At 56.2% G+C, this 14,146-nt stretch overlaps 2 protein-coding genes across 4 annotated transcripts in view; one reads left to right on the top strand and one right to left on the bottom strand.

Moving 5' to 3' along the window:
* glis2b (GLIS family zinc finger 2b) overlaps nucleotides 1–10,587 on the top strand; it is a 28,837-nt gene extending 18,250 nt beyond the window's left edge. Inside the window, exons 2-7 of the mRNA XM_066690069.1 lie at nucleotides 3,121–3,349; nucleotides 3,504–3,643; nucleotides 4,583–4,765; nucleotides 5,064–5,197; nucleotides 5,402–5,520; nucleotides 5,810–10,587. Coding sequence (XP_066546166.1) covers nucleotides 3,163–3,349; nucleotides 3,504–3,643; nucleotides 4,583–4,765; nucleotides 5,064–5,197; nucleotides 5,402–5,520; nucleotides 5,810–6,549 — 1,503 coding nt within the window. The 5' untranslated portion in view covers nucleotides 3,121–3,162 and the 3' untranslated portion in view covers nucleotides 6,550–10,587. The remainder of the gene's footprint in view (nucleotides 1–3,120; nucleotides 3,350–3,503; nucleotides 3,644–4,582; nucleotides 4,766–5,063; nucleotides 5,198–5,401; nucleotides 5,521–5,809) is intronic.
* Nucleotides 10,588–10,870: 283 nt separating this feature from the next.
* LOC136713112 (mitochondrial import inner membrane translocase subunit TIM16) overlaps nucleotides 10,871–14,146 on the bottom strand; it is a 101,331-nt gene continuing 98,055 nt past the window's right edge. Inside the window, exons 1-5 of one of the 3 annotated variants that reach the window (XM_066690067.1) lie at nucleotides 12,223–12,340; nucleotides 11,725–11,809; nucleotides 11,421–11,557; nucleotides 11,129–11,194; nucleotides 10,871–11,036 (exon numbers count right to left, since the gene is read on the bottom strand). In XM_066690067.1, coding sequence (XP_066546164.1) covers nucleotides 10,938–11,036; nucleotides 11,129–11,194; nucleotides 11,421–11,557; nucleotides 11,725–11,809; nucleotides 12,223–12,225 — 390 coding nt within the window. In that variant the 5' untranslated portion in view covers nucleotides 12,226–12,340 and the 3' untranslated portion in view covers nucleotides 10,871–10,937. Of the gene's footprint in view, nucleotides 11,037–11,128; nucleotides 11,195–11,420; nucleotides 11,558–11,724; nucleotides 11,810–12,222; nucleotides 12,341–13,283 lie in introns of those variants that run through there. The other 2 variants (XM_066690068.1, XM_066690066.1) reach the window with 2 other exon arrangements.

Below are 14,146 nucleotides of genomic sequence, written 5' to 3'. Positions count from 1 at the left end.
AAGCAAAGGTGGTAAGATGGAGCACCACCCCCCCAACCAACCCACACACAGTGTGTTAAGAGCAGGTTACCGAACTCAAGTTGACTGCTGTATAAATGTGTCTAGTTGGCGGCGTTAGAGGTGCCAGGTGTGGGAGATGGCAGCCAGATGTGAATCCAGTTCCATGAGGGAGATGTAGAGCTCCGATATCGAGGCATAGTAAAACCATGCTCTTGTGCCATCACGTCATGGTGTTGGGCACGCCTGTTCCTGTGTGTGCTGTGTGCGTGCAGTTTGTTTCTGCAAGGTAACACGGGAGTCGGATGAGAGCCACGGTGAGGCCGGTCCAGGGCCAGCGGCGAGGGCGTGGTGTTCCCGAGCAATTGGATCAAATCAGCCAAGGGATCACCTGATAAAATACATGGGTTTCCAGCAGCTTATCAGCAGACAGTTAGTGTGTAGTGTGAGCGCAGTGGTGCTGGTGACCATCCCTGGACCCAGTTTAAACCCCACGGCTGACGCGCTTGTGATGGGGGGGCTGGCATGACTGACACATTGTGGCTCTGAAGGCGGGGGGGCGGATCAGTCTGTGCAGAGATTCTCCGGTTTCCCTGTAAACATTCAAGGTCTTCAATTCACTGCAGTTTATTAATCATTATCTGAGGGCTTTGTGGACAACAAGGCCGTCCTGCTGCAGCCGAGCGCCATTATTTTGACAAATTTAGCTGCAGTGTGTTCAGTGTGTCAGTGCTGGAATGCAGTGTCTCAGGGCCGGGCTGCAGTGTGTTCAGTGTCTCAGGGCCGGGCTGCAGTGTGTTCAGTGTCTCAGGGCCAGGCTGCAGTGTGTTCAGTGTCTCAGGGCCGGGCTGCAGTGTGTTCAGTGTCTCAGGGCCAGGCTGCAGTGTGTTCAGTGTCTCAGGGCCAGGCTGCAGTGTGTTCAGTGTGTCAGTGCTGGGCTGCAGTGTGTTCAGTGTGTCAGTGCCGGGCTGCAGTGTGTTCAGTGTCTCAGGGCCAGGCTGCAGTGTGTTCAGTGTGTCAGTGCTGGGCCGCAGTGTGTTCAGTGTCTCTGAGCCAGGCTGCAGTGTGTTCAGTGTCTCAGGGCCGGGCTGCAGTGTGTTCAGTGTCTCAGGGCTGGGCTGCAGTGTGTTCAGTGTCTCAGGGCTGGGCTGCAGTGTGTTCAGTGTCTCAGGGCCGGGCTGCAGTGTGTTCAGTGTCTCAGGGCCGGGCTGCAGTGTGTTCAGTGTCTTAGGGCCAGGCTGCAGTGTGTTCAGTGTGTCAGTGCTGGGCTGCAGTGTGTTCAGTGTGTCAGTGCCGGGCTGCAGTGTGTTCAGTGTCTCAGGGCCAGGCTGCAGTGTGTTCAGTGTGTCAGTGCTGGGCCGCCGTGTGTTCAGTGTCTCTGAGCCAGGCTGCAGTGTGTTCAGTGTCTCAGGGCCGGGCTGCAGTGTGTTCAGTGTCTCAGGGCCGGGCTGCAGTGTGTTCAGTGTGTCAGTGCTGGAATGCAGTGTGTTCAGTGTCTCTGAGCCAGGCTGCAGTGTGTTCAGTGTCTTAGGGCCGGGCTGCAGTGTGTGTTCAGTGGTTCAGTAATTATTTAATTGAATAAAAATTGAATAAAATGTTGTCCACTGATTGCTGTCCACCTAGTTGCTCCCTGCTGAACGAGTCCTCTGTGTTGAGAGTGTGTAAACAGTGAGCCAGTCAAGCAGGACAGAGCGCTGTGTGGCTCCAGACTGCCTCAGGACCAGGGCTTAACATTTTGTTCATTAGTTGCATTCGACCCTCTTTGTTGAAAAGGAAAAAGTCAAGAAAAAGAAAAAGAGAAATTCTGCGAAGCAAAGCACATTTTTGAGACGGTCGTCCGCAGTCAGCCCGGCATTGTCCCGCTCCTGCCCTGAAAGCGTTAAGGACTCGGTGACCTCACCCACTGGGCCGCCGCGGGGCCGTGGACGCCTGCCAGCGCCGGCTGAAAGGCCCTGATTGAGCGCCACGGGGAGGGGGGGGCTGAAGACAGAGCTGCTGTCTCTGGGTCCGACGTGCGGCCCCCCTCTGGCTCCCCCCGCCGGCCGCCCCCCAACCCCGCCCTGCCGGACAGACCGCCGTCCCTCCCCGGGCAGGCGAGGGTTAACATCAGGGCTGGGTGGTGCTGTAGCCTCGCAAGTTGTAGTTGGGGGGGGTTACCATCTGGATTGAATTGAAGACATTCCTTTCAGTGACTGTGTGAGTAAAGGTCAGGGAGGGGGGCGGGCGGATGGGTAATCCGTGTGTGTGTGAGTCACTGTGTGTGGGTGTGTGTGTGGGCCTGTTTGGGTTGTTTTTTTCCCCACATGTGCTGCGGAAATCTCGAGAAATTACTCACACCAGCGCTGTGCTCTGACAAGACTGCTAAAGCATTTATATTGTGTGTGTGTGTGTGTGGTTTCTTTTTCTTTCATAATATTTGCTTTATTCAAAATGACCATCTTTCTCGTAAACGCTTGCGTCTCTCTGACCATGGCAGATCTACAGCTAAACTCGGCTGTCAAAAGTGCCCAACAGAAGACGCAGTGAGACGATCTCATTCCCATCCTTATTACCCCAACACCACAGTCCCCCACTGAAGAACTCCGCAGTGTTTGGGGGATTTGTCTGCATTTATCGTGCAAACCACAGTTTCGGCCAAAAATATATCATTAAAAAGTCAAGACGTTTCAGTGTGATCTGGCAGTAACGCGCTACTCGCAAAACCTGCTTCTGCGTGACGTCAGTGGAGAGCGGCCGGCGGGACCGGGGGGCCTGGGGGGCTCTGCTCTGGTGTGTTGTGTTTACTCTGTGGGTGTGGGTGTGCGTCTGTGTGGAAATCCCCTCTGGGCAAAACCACAGTAAACAGTGCGGCCCTGTCAGAGGCACAGAGTCGTCCTGCTTGTGCTGCGCCAGCTGTTTCAGACCCGCCATCTCTCCCCCGTCGTTAGTGTCCCAACGACCCTAATCACACTGGAGGGCTGGATTATAAAAATGAGTCTGAGAACCGGGGGGGGTCCTGATCACAGATGGCGGCGAAGCAAACGACGCAGACGGGCGTTTCCGTGTGCCGTGGCGGCGCTGGGCGGTGCTCACCCGGGTCTGCGTGGTCGCCTCTCATCTCTCCCTCTCCTCCCCCCCCCGCAGCTGGGCTCTCGGCCAGCCGTGTGCGCGTAGCGGGCCGCGGCGATGCTGTCCCTCGACGAGCCACTGGACCTGAAGCTGCCGCGCGGGCGGGGGGCCAGGGACAGGGCCGCGCGGGCCCCCCCAACCCCGGCGCCCACCCCCGCGCACGGCGCCCGCTCACGGCAGCTGAGGATGGCCGATGACGGCACTGCGGTGATCGTGGCGGCGTCCCCTGCCTCCCCACACACAGGTGAGTCACCATCGGGGGGCCCCTGCGTCTCTCCGTCTCTCTCTCTCTCTCCCTCTGTCTCACTAAGTGTCCATGCACAGGATAGACGTGTGTACGGGCTGCATGCCACAGGAGAGAGTGTCAGTGTTGTCTGAGTGCCACTGTGTTGTGCCAGGTGTGCCTGTGCTGCCCCAGGAGAAGCCAGAGCCGCGGACCCCCCCAGCCATTGACCTCAGACTGTCCCCGCCCCCCGGCCCCGCCTCCTCGCCCTCCGAGCTGTCCAATGGGAACGGAGTGTCGTCGCTCTTTGCTGGGGTGAGTAGCGGCGCAGTGAGAGCCTCACACTGGGTAGGGGATCACCTGACAGGAAGAGTGCGCGTCGCGTGGCTCGAGAGGAGTTAACGAGCCGAGGCCCACGGGCTCCTCACCGGGCTGTGGCTCAGTGCCGTGATGTGGCCCCGGGTCTTTCAGCCCCTCTCTGCGTGCCATGAACAACCCCACACTGCGGCGGCTGTGCTGCAAACCAGATCGGATTTGCTGCTGCTTTCGGCTAGGAGGGCCTCATGCAGTTTAATTTAATTCCGGTCTGTGTTTATTCAGGAGCCGCTTCCCTCCAGATGTCCTGGACTGAACTCTCTGAACGGGGGAGAGCCGAATAGATCTCGAGTGATCTAATTACAGTGCAGCTGAGTTTTTTTTTTTTCCTTTTTTTAATTACAGTATATGTGAACTTTGTGTCCGCCATTAAAAAAAACATAAAAAAAGGGAAAGCGGCCTCTCGGAAGAACCGCAGCGCTCTGGAAAACCGGGCTCATGGGGAGAAACAGCTGATCTGAAACAACGCCTGATCGCTCTGAGGATTAAAGCGTAGCCGAGTGCCGAGCTATTTTTGAGCCTACCGGTTCTCGAGGGCTTTGGGAACGCGGGAGGCCCTTTGTGCCGCATCCCTGTATGATCGGCTTCTTTGCGTGCGGCCTGACGGCTAATTAGCTACAACTCCGGCCTGTCTTTAATTGTCGGCTACAGGATTTGACACGTGTTTGAACGCTTGTAGTAACGAGCCTCAGCTCTGAGAGCGCGCAGTGGCGGTGCGTCGTGCCGATTCACCAGACCGCAGTTCGTGTCAGCTGGTCGCCACCTGGTATGTCATGTGATTAACTGACAGGTATTTCAGGGGGGAGAAGACAGAAGTAGAGGGCTGTGAGGTGACCCTGATGTTGGTGTGCTGGAGCTCAACGTCTCTCCCTTCGGCAGGACTCGGCTCAGATTCGTTACCTGGAGGGCGGAGCCTCGTCTCAGGCCTTCCAGTTCTTCCTGCCAATCAGCTCCGGGGGCGGGCTCCACCTGCCATCCTCCATGTTCATTGGCCCACCGAAAGAGAAGCGCGTCTCCCCTGAGCTCTCCGTGGACGAGCAGCTGGCCTGTCGCTGGGTGAAGGTTAGAGAACATTAGTTTCGCCGTTTTGTTGTGTAGAGAAACTGACTGTGATAACTGGAACCTTCTTTACATCCATTCATTCGTACATATATAAAAGTGAAGAATCCAGGCTCTGAAACTTACAAAAACACCCACCTACCCCTAACTGAAGATGCCTGTAATTCAGGTGAGCTCCTTCCCATCCTGCAGCGTCTCCCTCACACAGAGATCCCGCCCACTGGCCTGTACTCGTCTGTTTGCAATCTAGAGTGACCTCCTCTCCTCTACTCTCTTCTCTCTCTCTCTCTCTCTCCGACAGTGCCACCTGCTCTTCGATTCGCTGCAGGACCTGGTGGACCACGTCAACGACTTCCACGTCAAGCCTGAAAAGGATTCTGGGTACTGCTGTCACTGGGAGGGCTGTGCCCGGAGGGGGCGGGGCTTCAATGCCAGGTAGGGTTGCCAGGTTGGCCAACAGACATTGGAATTTAAAGAGCATAAAATGTAGGAAGAAAAAAATGCCTGTCAGTCATCTGCCCCACAGAGCAGATCACACAAAGAAACAGCAGTGTGCTGGTCAGGTGTGCATCAGTGTGTGTGTGTGTGTGTGTGTGGGCTGGGTGTGACCGTGCTGTCCTGCTTCTCCCCCCCCTCCAGGTACAAGATGCTGATCCACATCCGCACGCACACCAACGAGAAGCCGCACCGCTGCCCCACCTGCAACAAGAGCTTCTCGCGCCTGGAGAACCTCAAGATCCACAACCGCTCCCACACAGGTCAGTGCCCCCCCGAGCCCCCACAGCAGACCCACAGGGGACCCTAAGTCATGCTGTGTCTGTGGAAGTCAGGAGAGGGAGCTCAGGTGATAAAGACCTCTGTCCCTACACTAGCAGCACCGAGACACGAACAATAGAGGTGTGGAGGGAGGCTGTTGAGTACTTTATTCCCCCAGTTTGAAATGCATGAACGAATGAAGCGAACCCTTGAACCCTTGATGCACAAAGAAAGCACGTGATAGACGATGCAGATGGATGACCCGGCGGTACTCTTGTGTCCCCCCCGCAGGCGAGAAGCCCTACATCTGCCCGTACGAGGGCTGCAACAAGCGCTACTCCAACTCCAGCGACCGCTTCAAGCACACGCGCACGCACTACGTGGACAAGCCCTACTACTGCAAGATGGTGGGCTGCCTGAAGCGCTACACGGACCCCAGCTCGCTGCGCAAGCACATCAAGGCGCACGGGCACTTCGTGGCCCACGAGCAGCCGGGGGCGCTGCTGAAGGCGGGCCGGGCGGGGCCGGGGGGCAAGGGGGCGGAGCTGCCCTACATGAGCGGCGCGCACATCATCATCCCCGGCAGCACCGCTGCCGCCATCCTGGGGGGCCACGGCTTGCCGGGCCTGGGCGCCTCCCTGCCGTTGCCCCTCAGCCCCCGGCCCCTGGACCTCAGCGCGCTTGGCTGCCCGGCGGTGGGCTCCCCGTCTCTGGGTGCGCCCGTCCTGTCCCTCAACGGCACCCCCCTGGGCCTGGCCAAGAGCCCGCTGGTGTCCCCCGCCTTCTCCGCCGCCGGCCTGGGGCTGCCCATGGTCTCTGTTGTGACGTCCGACAGGCACCTTGGCAAGCATTCCAAGCACGGCAGGGCGCGGCCCAAGCCCGGCGGGGACGAGGGGCTGGCGGGGCTCCCCGGGGCCGTGCTCAACCTCTCCACCGGGGCGGCGGCGCTGGCGGGCCACGACTCCCTCACGCCTGGCTGGGTGGTCATCCCTCCAGGCTCTGTGGTGCTCAAACCAGCCATCGTCAACTGAGTCGCATTCCTGAGGGGAGGGGAGGACGAGGTGGGGGGCCGGACACAGGTCAGGGGTCCGGCCGAGAGAGAGAGAGAGTCCGGTCTCGTTACAAACGCTCTTTTCTGAAAGGAGGCAGACCCTTACAGCAGAGTCACGTCAGATATGGCCACCGCGCCGCTGCCCCCTACGTCGCTGACCTTGGTGACCGGGGCCACGGGGCCGCAGGAATCCGCTCTCCTCCCCCCCAGCCCGACCCTCGGAGGGGACAGAGCTCTGCCACCGCAAAACAACCCTCTCATTCCGCCGCGCTTTTCAGTCAATAGTTGTGACCTTGAAATCCGAATTGGCAGCAATACGGCAAGCGGAAGTCTCTGTCTCCCGGGGTCTCCTGGGTCTCAGTGCCCCTGCCTGGCATCCCCACCGCCCCCTCCACTCAGCGTGTAGCCCGGACAGAGGCTGCAGTGCCCGGGTGCTGCCCTAAACCTGCCATGACCGTCGCGTGACTCTGCGTGAGGCCCAGCGTGTTCGTCTCGAGTCTGTAATTGCTTGTTGTAAGATGGCCACCGCAGCCACTGTCAGAGAACTCCTTTCAGAAACGAGCCTGAGAGACCGGCCTGCGCTCCGACGCCAGACCCCCGTCCTCCGTCCCCATCTCATATATTTCAATGTACACTTTTATATATTTATAGATTTTAACGACAGCCTTCAGCTTGGTGCCCTCGTCCAAATTCTGTCAGGTTTTGCAGGCTGGTCGGGATTATGGCAAGGAGAGAGAGTTTTATCACTGTTGACTTACTAGCAGACCAACAACTAAAAACCCTCGAGAAGCCAGCTGTCCCGGGAACTGTTTCAAACGGTGTGTAATGACTTAATCAGGGTGTGTCCAGATTGCTGGCCGTGTTGTGGACCTCAGGCCGCAGTGCCGTCTCGCTGTCCCTGTCTGAGTGAGAGATACAAGTGAAGACGCAAACTGAACGACAGACGGAGTCGTCTGCGAAAGGCTCAGACAGCCGAGCCGCACCCCCGCGTGTGTTCTGGGCAGGAGTCCCGAATTCTGACGACGTAGCTCAGCCCGGGAGGGTGGGAGCGGCCTGCGTACCGGGGCGCTGGCCAAGATCAGCCGCGCCGTACCGCCTCGGCCGCATTCTCTCTGCACGTGAGACGCAAACGCAGCCGCCTCCGAAAACCTGATTCCACAGAGTGAGCTTCGCAAGTAAATAGAGACCTGGAGGCATGTAGAGACATGTCCAGATCAGTCCTGCACAACACGACACAGCACAGACTCGGCCATCAAACCACCAGACACGACGTGGACGTGTTTGATTCTGTTGGTCGGGGTTTTTCCCCTCAGTAAGTCACGGTGATAAAAGTGGACTGTCCTGGCCTGGCTGCGACGCGGACAGGGGTCAGAGGAGGGCGCCGGGCGGGAGAGGCTCAAGCAGACAACGGTGGACATCACCATGCTAAGGCACTTCTCATCTGCAGATTCTGAACGGGGCCGGGCTGGAGCCCCCTGGTGGTTAGTTTGCAGAGCACTGCCAGGAAAAGGACAACCGAGTCCTGCTGCCCACCAGGGCCTCCGGTTGGCCCCTTCGTTTTGCTCTGAACAATTTGACGGCCAATCGTGGTTCAGCAGGGGGTTTGTGGGCGTGTCTTAGTTCCAAATCCTTAGGTCCTGGAGATTCATATATCAGATACATTGTCTCCATTCAGTACCCGAGATTTGGGTGTGGGGGACCAGGAGATCTCGTGACCCTGCAGGACCACGATTGGCCGTCGCTGCTTTAATCTGACCTACCCCCACCTCCTTCACTCCCTCCCTCCCTCCCTCTCTTCGATCTCTCCGACCTGTTCCATTAGAAGCTGGGGGTCTCGTCCTCCTGGTCGCGGTGCTGGGGCAGATCGGTCCAGCAGGTTGGTGTGGATGGAGCCAGCGGGTGGACTCCTCATCTCCCGGCGCCCCGGCCATCCCGCGCCCGTAGAGGAAGGGTGGCGCTGTGGGCGGTGAGGGGCCGGGGGGACGGCGATTCTGTAAACACAGGGAGAATTCCCCAAGGACACTAACGAGGCTCCTCTCTCTTCGCTCGATTGTTATGATAACTGTATTTTGTTCCGGACGAGACATTTCCTCATGTTGAAGTTGCTTTTTTTGTGTGTCAGTCCTCTGTCGCTGCTTCACTCGGCTTTCCCCTGTAGAGCGGGCGCGTCCAGCTCCGGGTCTTGGTCCACCGGGGTGGGGGGGGTGGCTCGTGAGTTTCCTGCTCCTTCTGTTTGTTATTTTACGATGTGCCACATTCAGAGGATACTGAGAAACCCTGTCACATGTCAGTATTGTACGGTGCAATCCTGAATAGCATGGAGAGCTGGGGGTGGGCAACATCTACAGACCTTCCCGGCTCCTCGGAACTGGACTCTCCTATTGCAGGGATTCTGGTACAGGGCGGGGGGGGGGCTGAGGGTCTTCCGCCCCAGTGTCTCGGGCCCAGGGGCGAGAGATCAATCGAACCATCACGGAACAGGGCGGGCCAGTCTGCGGAGCAACAGAGCTGCCGGGGGGGGGTAGAGTCACAGGGCGCTGCGCTACTCCTTTACTGCTTGGCTTGCTCTTTGATCCCTTTCTCCTCTCTTCCGTTACCCAAACACGCCTCTTGCCGCGGGTCTCAGCACTCGAGTCCGCCGCTGCTCTGCCGTATAGCACAGTGCGCAGGGAACTCCCGGGCAGGGCAGCGAAACACACAAGTCTGGCTGGGGCACGGCTCGGCTGTAGGAGCCTCGGCTGTTTCAGCTACCCAGTCCGCTGCCCTGCTGCGAGACCTCGCGTTGAATCCCAGCCCATCACACCTGAATCACATCTCCACACAGGTGTCTCGTTGGCACCCTGGTAGCTGCTGCCAGGCCAGTGTGGGGCTCCACAGGGTAATGCAGGATTCCTAAACGCATGGCTTTAGTGGAAGACAAACGGACTGAGACACTTACTGCCCCCTAACCCTTCCTCCCACTGCCTTCACCTCTGTTTCCCCAGTGTGGGGGCTCACCTTCCGCTGCTCTGTGCTCAGCTGACGGACTCTTACCTGTCACTGCCATCTGTAAAATAAAGTGTATATAGATGAGAACAGATCAGCAGCCTGACGAACCCGGCCGCTCTGGCCGCTCTAGTCAGACGAGGCCAGCGGCTGGGACTGGGACGGTGCTCCAGTCTTTGCGATTTGGGGGAAAGCAGGGCTGTACCACAGGCTCCCAGTAGGGGGTGTCAGGGGGTCTCTACTGGAGAAAGCCAAGGTTGACACGGACCCTGCGGGGCCCACATGGTTCACTATTAATAAGCTGTTTGACCTATTAACCCTTTGAGCACTGCGGCGTGCCCTTCAGTAAACGACAACATCAGCCCTGATCGCATCCACCGCCGGGCCGCTGGAGAGTCCAGTCCGGCCTGCTCAGCTGGACCTGGTCTCAAAGGAGGGCGGCGTCCTTATCTACAGCTGCTCTTTATCAAACCACCACTCAGACATCTGACAGAATAGCGCCTCGATTCCAAGTCAACCTGAAATGTGATAAATAAACACTTTGAATTTAGCAAATTAAATCACCAACAGAAGAATAAAAGAATCCAATCCCTGGCTCAGATTGTGTGCCGGAAATGTGGTCCAGTTGTTTGGTTTACACCACCTATTGTACAAAACAAACTCAATTCGGCTCCAACTCAACGCTTAAGAAAGGACCTCGTGGTGCACAAAGGGTTAATACTAGACTAAGGCCTTCAAGGGCCAGTATGTTTTTTTTTTTTTTTTTTGCACATTGAGATATTTTAATATCAGTATTTTTAATGGTTCCAAGTGCCTTCTATTATAGTTGAAATGTAGAAGATATACAGTATATGAAATATAAATATATAAATATATATATATTTTTCCCGGCTCCAGTATTGAAGCCGCACGTACAGAATTTTAGAGCTGTAAAAGTCTTAAATTGGTACAACATAGCAGTGTGCTCCTGTTTTAGAGGAAGTTTATTATGTCAACGAAAGAGCAAAAGTTGAATAAAGTTGCATTTGATACATTTCCCGTGTCCTTCTGTGTCCTCGCTGCGGGACGGGCCTCACCGACACAGGGGCCTCCAGGCAATTCAGTTCTGTGTTCAGGTGACACTGTGGGTGTGTTGAGTACGAGTGTCTGCAGACTGACTTCACTGCTGCCCACCAGGATGCACGTGCAGGGATGTGGAACTGGCTTCACAACCCAGAGAACCTGCGATTTCCCACAGACACGCACCCGGCTTCCCCACACCTGTGTGTTCAGCACCCGCAGGGCCGGGTCCCCACAGACACACACACACAGGCCCATAGAAAAAAGGGACTTTATTAGGGAGCTCATAATTTACAGTGGAGAGGGGAAGGCGGGGGCCCAGACTCAAGTCTCGGGGGGCTGCTGAGCGCTCTGCTCCTTCTGCGTCTTGTCCGCCTGCTCAATGGACATCTCCTCTTCCAGACGCTCCTTGGCACGCACCACCTGCAGGGACGGACAGACAAGGTTCAGTGAATACAAACACCGAGAGTACAAAGCAACACAGACACAGACTGAACACACACACACGACCTCACCTTCGACTGCAGATAGAAGGAGCCGCCGACCGATTTGTCGTTGACTTTAAATAAGTGCTCATAGTTCTGAGAGAGAAAACAAGAGGAGAGAAAAATATATCGTTGCAATGAACACGTCACCCAGAGAAGGCACAGTGAGGGATTCTGGGTATTTCACACAAGCCATTTCCTTCCAGGGGGTGGGGGGCTGTTTTCCCAGCACAGTACAGAGGGCGGGCGGGTTGTTTTTCAGACCCCGCTGTGAGGGGCTGGGGCCAGCGAGGGAGAGGGGAGCGATTGCAGGGGGACGCACCTTCTGGACCTCCTCTGGGCTCAGCTTGGAGATGTTGAGGATCTGCTGGGCCTCCTGTAGCGTCAGGCCGGAGATGCTGGACGCGGCGGCCGACTGCTGGCCGGCCCGGCCTCGCGCTTCTGCGGCTGCCCTGCTGGCTAAACACAGAGAGAGAGAGAGAGACACACAGACACGGTCAACGTCACCAACTCCTGCCACGACCAGCTTGTTACACTGTAATAATGTCTCAATGCACATCTCATTAGTGCCAGTCTGGGTGTCCCCCGGTGTCAGTGTCGTTGTGACGTCACAGGTCTGGACTCACCGGCGAACTCCTGGCGCAGCGCCCGGGCGAAGGCCCTGCCCACCACCTGTGCGCCCATCACGATGATCTGTGCCAAGTACCTGGCCTGAGACAAGACAACAAGGGCGGCTCAGACAGGAGGAGAGAGAGACAGCGTGTCAGAGCCAAGGGGCTACACATCAACATCAACCACAACCACCACACACTTCATCTGCTGCGCCTGGGCTCGTCCCGGGGCTCCACTGCAGCAGCAGGGCGGCTCTACGTCACAGCGCCAGGTCGCACATGTGCGTCTCTCCTGCACTGCTGTCATTTCAAACTACGCGCAACTGAACTGGAGCTGCATCACTGCGCCTTGTTCTGCTCTTGCAACCTGCCAGGCGCCCTGGATAAGCACGTCATCACTGCACACCAACACACCGGCATCTGGGGAGACGAGGGCGACACAAGCGCGGCGGGGTGTCTGTCTGCCGCTCGCCCTGCCTGCGTGGACCCTGAACCCGAGAGAGACGGACTCACCATGGCGGGGCTGGGAGGACGGCAGGCTGCGGTCCGGTCCTTCACATGCACACGGCAGAGACGGAGCTCAATGTCATCGGGGTCAGAGTTCAGCGAGGAAGCGACTGAAACAGAGGCTGCCATAACGAAACCCGGCTCCCATTAAAGCACAGCGCCCTCTGGTGTCCGGCGGCCAGAACTGCAGCCGTCTGTGCGGATTGTGACGCCGCCAACTGGTGTCGATTGGGGTCAAGACTGAATAATAATGCGGATTGCACTGTAAGAAACTAAATAAACTCTCCATATTTCTTTAATAATGACCAGCGCTGGAGAGACGCAGGGCCTACAGGTGTTTAATTTCATCCACAGCATTAACTGCTTAATTGAGCCAATTGTGGGTCTTAATTAGGCCAAATGTCCCCTGATCAAGATATGAATGAATGGACTGTATGGAGAATTGTGCTATTTTGGGCAGTCATTAATAAATCAATGAATCCACACAGGATGAAGTAACACAGCAGAAGCATTAACACATTGTAGCCAACACATACATTATACATACAGGCATATCATTGCTTCTGAGGAACATATTAACCTTACACTGTCACTGACACACATATACTATGATTTACAAGTTTTGACTTTTTAATCCTGGTAACAGCCAGTTAAGAACCGGTCCAGGGCTTCATAGCGAGGAGCTTCGTGTGGGGATTCGGGTGACGTCCGCCTGCGTCTGTAACTAATACCAGCCCAACAAAAGCCCATCTCTGTGTATCGAGAATGAACGCAGAGCTGGAGTGCTTGATCACAATCAAGATTATCAGCCCCAGCAGTCGGCGATATGACCATTTGCCAGCTAAAGGCCGAACTACGCGAACGAGGGAGGAAAGAAGAACCTGTTACTCGGTTCCGGATTATGAGCGATAAGAAGGCATTTCACTGGCCCAGCGGTCTAACCAGTACACCATCATCGATAGTTTAAAACAAGCTGATTAACCTGCGGAGACACGGCTGGGCAACGGGGCGCAGGCAGCAGGGTGTGTGTGTGTGTGACTTCAAATAAAGATGAGGCAAGTTTGGAGTTTGTTTTTATTATTTTTATTTGTATACATTTGTTCATGGCAGGATTTCCCATTAAAACACCATAACAGAGATGAAAAAGAGCTGCATTCTTGTTCTTTTTAGGTATAAAAAACTGGAGTTCAACAACAAATGACAACAACAAGGAAGGGATTGCCATTGATCCCGTGGCACAGATGAGATGAACTGGGCAGAGTGGGCACTGGGGCACACAGGGGGCGGTAAGGGTGGCTGGGGGGTGGGGGTGCCTCTGTACAACAGCCAGGGCACACGTTTACACAACCATCGTTTCTCCATTAAGAACGTGTGTGTGTGTGTGTGAGAGATAGACACACTCTGGGATTGGTGCCTGAGCGTGCCCTCCACACAGCCACTGACACGCACACACATGCACACACACACACGCATGGATCATCTATACAGCCCTTATGAAAGTTTACCAGTGAACCGGCAGTTTCCCCTGGTTTGACCCTGTAAAAACACCTGCTCTGCTGTGGTTTACATGGTTGCTTCCTGTACTATACCTCTGCATGTTTTACCGCAATTATAACGGGCTTTCCCACACTGCTGGCTGTGGTTTTCAGCGCGGTACACTACAGTAACCGTTCAGATGGGGGGTTACATGTCAGGAGAGGAAAACATTCCAGTTAAAAAAAAAAAGAAGCCTTGACAAAAAGCTGAGATACCCTGAGATGCGGCAGCAGGACGGCCCGCGGGGAACCGGTCGGAGTAGCAGTACGCGCCCGTGAGAATGTGAAAACATCTCGTCCCCATCGCCGACAAATAACCCTGTGAGAGCCGTGCGTCCCGGGAGATCGGCGATGCAGATACCTGAGTCACATCGCTCCATATGGAGCCTGTCATG

This window comes from Amia ocellicauda, chromosome 17, assembly GCF_036373705.1.
Source record: "Amia ocellicauda isolate fAmiCal2 chromosome 17, fAmiCal2.hap1, whole genome shotgun sequence".
NCBI classification, from domain to species: Eukaryota; Metazoa; Chordata; class Actinopteri; order Amiiformes; family Amiidae; genus Amia; species Amia ocellicauda.
This window is presented reverse-complemented; position numbering and strand designations above follow the sequence as displayed.